Genomic DNA, 2,244 nt, shown 5'->3' on the forward strand with positions numbered 1-2,244 from the left:
AAGTACGCTGCCCTCAAACTTAGCCTGAAAATTCTCTACCCCACCACCCCGTTTTGACTACTCTCCCACACCTCCAATCTTCAGCTCCCCCAATTTGCCAAGGTAAGGACAAGGTATTAACCCCCCTCCTCTAAACACGAAACCGGGACGACCAAGACCCACCCCGCCCTCCACCGCTCGCGCGCTGCCCTACGCTCAAAACCGTTGGCAGCCTCCCGCCCACCGTCCGAAGCCCCGCCTCGCTCGCCTAGATGACGTCAGCAGCCCAAGAGGTGCTGCTCACAGCCATTCACACAGCTTCTGGAGCCCGGGAGCCGGTGCGCGCGTGCGCGGCGCCACCGGCCACGGATTGGCTGAGAGATGTATTCGGGTGGAGTTATTGCTCCGCCGCTGCAGCGCGAGGACTGGGAGGAGCCCGGCTCCGAGGAAACAGGAAGTACCTTGTGACCGCCACTCAGAGCAGTTCCGGTGAGTCCAAGGGAGAAACCCACTTGGTTGGAGGGATCTGGGACGGAAAACTGGAGCCCTCGGAGTGTGCGCGGTCCTGCAGCGAGGACCATACCTTGTGCCCTGCAGATGACTGTCCACAACCTGTACCTGTTTGACCGGAATGGAGTGTGTCTGCATTACAGCGAGTGGCACCGCAAGAAGCAAGCGGGAATCCCCAAGGAGGAGGTGATGAGAGGGCCCCGCGCAACCGGGTGACCTCGCATCTCCAAACGCACGTAGTCCCAGTCCAGTCCTTCCTCTCCAAATCCTGGCCGTTCCCATCTCTGGCTGGTCTCATTCAACCAAGAGCTAATTCTGCCTCTCTCCCTTTAGGAGTACAAGCTGATGTACGGGATGCTCTTCTCTATCCGTTCATTTGTCAGCAAGATGTCCCCGCTAGACATGTACGCGGAGTCAGAGGGGAAGTTGAGGGAAGGATTAGCCTTGGGAATTTTGGGGTGGGAGAAACTTTCTGGATTGGAAGGGGCATTGGCCCCATAGAGGGGAAGCTGAATCTGAAGCGAGAGTGCTGAAGCTGGAAGCAGCAGCGGTGGGTAAAATCTAAAGGTGCGGAGGGTGGGGTGGAGGGGGTGAAAGAAGGGGCGACAAATTGGGGAAGGAGAGCGATGGGAGGTGTTCTTACTCAACAAGCCTCCTAACATATGTTTAGGGAAGTGGGAGTCGACCTGGAGGGGATTAGAAGTATCTTTTTGGAAGCAATTCCGGTCCCATTCTCTAACATCCTCCTCATCTCTACAGGAAGGATGGCTTTCTGGCCTTCCAAACTAGCCGTTATAAACTCCATTACTACGAGACTCCCACTGGGATCAAGGTTGTCATGAATACTGACTTGGGCGTGGGACCCATCCGAGATGTGCTGCATCATATCTACAGTGCGGTCAGTGCCAGTCCCTGGGACCCTTCCCCCAAAGCTCCTCAACAGCCGTGGCCACTTAGATCCCCAAGACTCCTTCAGCCTCCCTGACCAGATCCTACTGTATTGTATCTCTATTGAAGTCAGAGTTTTCTCAGGACCTTTTAGGTTTTTTAACACTCCCACCAACAGTTTCTCCTCATGGAGGGCTTGCCTTCCAGTCCTTGATCCTTGCGCATTCACAAACCCCTGAGGTTATACTAGGTTTGGGGTTGGAAACAAGTGTCCAAAGCCTGGCTCTAACACCCTCACTCTCCATAGCTGTATGTGGAGCTGGTGGTGAAGAATCCCCTGTGCCCGCTGGGCCAAACTGTACAAAGTGAGCTCTTCCGCTCCCGACTTGACTCCTACGTCCGCTCTCTGCCCTTCTTCTCTGCCAGGGCTGGCTGAAGGAAGCACCCTACCTCACTCCTCAAAAGAATCTCTATGTTTGAGGCCGTTCCTAACCTGTTTGGCCTGAGGGCCCCCACTTCCTGCCCTTCCAACCCCTCAAGCCCCCAGGCAGCCTACCCTGGTGCCCTTGCCATCACAGGCAGGAAGCCTACAGGAGTCTATACACCTCCAAACCAGGCCCTCTCTTCAGTTTTATCCTCTACCAGACACCTGGAGAAGTACAAAATAAACTTTTTGTCACTGCCTGTGACTCGAGTGTGTCAATTTGGGTGGTTGGTGGTAGTGGGGGAGAGGGGTGCCTCCCACTCAATGGAGTCATGAACTAAGGCGGTGACATCCTCTGAACCTGCGAAGAGACTTCGACCATCTGTTTCCCAACAGCAACATTATTGACATTCTGGACTGGATAATTCATTGTTTGGGGGGGG

The 2,244-nt window shown here is 54.9% G+C and overlaps 1 protein-coding gene across 2 annotated transcripts; it reads left to right on the top strand.

Annotated features, from left to right (window-relative positions):
* Nucleotides 1-324: 324 nt before the first annotated feature.
* Nucleotides 325-2,066, top strand: TRAPPC1 (trafficking protein particle complex 1). Of its 2 annotated transcripts, none has more exons than XM_023526864.1 (5): nucleotides 325-468; nucleotides 577-675; nucleotides 823-920; nucleotides 1,249-1,387; nucleotides 1,685-2,066. In XM_023526864.1, exons 2-5 carry the CDS (start codon nucleotides 577-579, stop codon nucleotides 1,811-1,813), a joined length of 465 nt encoding a protein of 154 aa, XP_023382632.1. In that variant the 5' UTR covers nucleotides 325-468; the 3' UTR covers nucleotides 1,814-2,066. The 2 variants fall into 2 exon arrangements, with proteins under 2 accessions (XP_023382632.1, XP_023382633.1); XM_023526865.1 differs by having other exon boundaries at nucleotides 327-468; nucleotides 823-893; nucleotides 1,685-2,030.
* Nucleotides 2,067-2,244: the final 178 nt, after the last annotated feature.

This window comes from Pteropus vampyrus, unplaced genomic scaffold (assembly GCF_000151845.1).
Source record: "Pteropus vampyrus isolate Shadow unplaced genomic scaffold, Pvam_2.0 Scaffold12828, whole genome shotgun sequence".
NCBI lineage: Eukaryota > Metazoa > Chordata > Mammalia > Chiroptera > Pteropodidae > Pteropus > Pteropus vampyrus.

Coding starts and splice junctions, on each gene's coding strand:
- TRAPPC1 (XM_023526864.1), top strand. CDS start 577: ATGACTGTCCACAACCTGTACCTGTTTGACCGGAATGGAGTGTGTCTG. Junction 676..822: donor CGGGAATCCCCAAGGAGGAG/GTGATGAGAGGG, acceptor CTCTCCCTTTAG/GAGTACAAGCTGATGTACGG. Junction 921..1,248: donor GAGTCAGAGGGGAAGTTGAG/GGAAGGATTAGC, acceptor TCATCTCTACAG/GAAGGATGGCTTTCTGGCCT.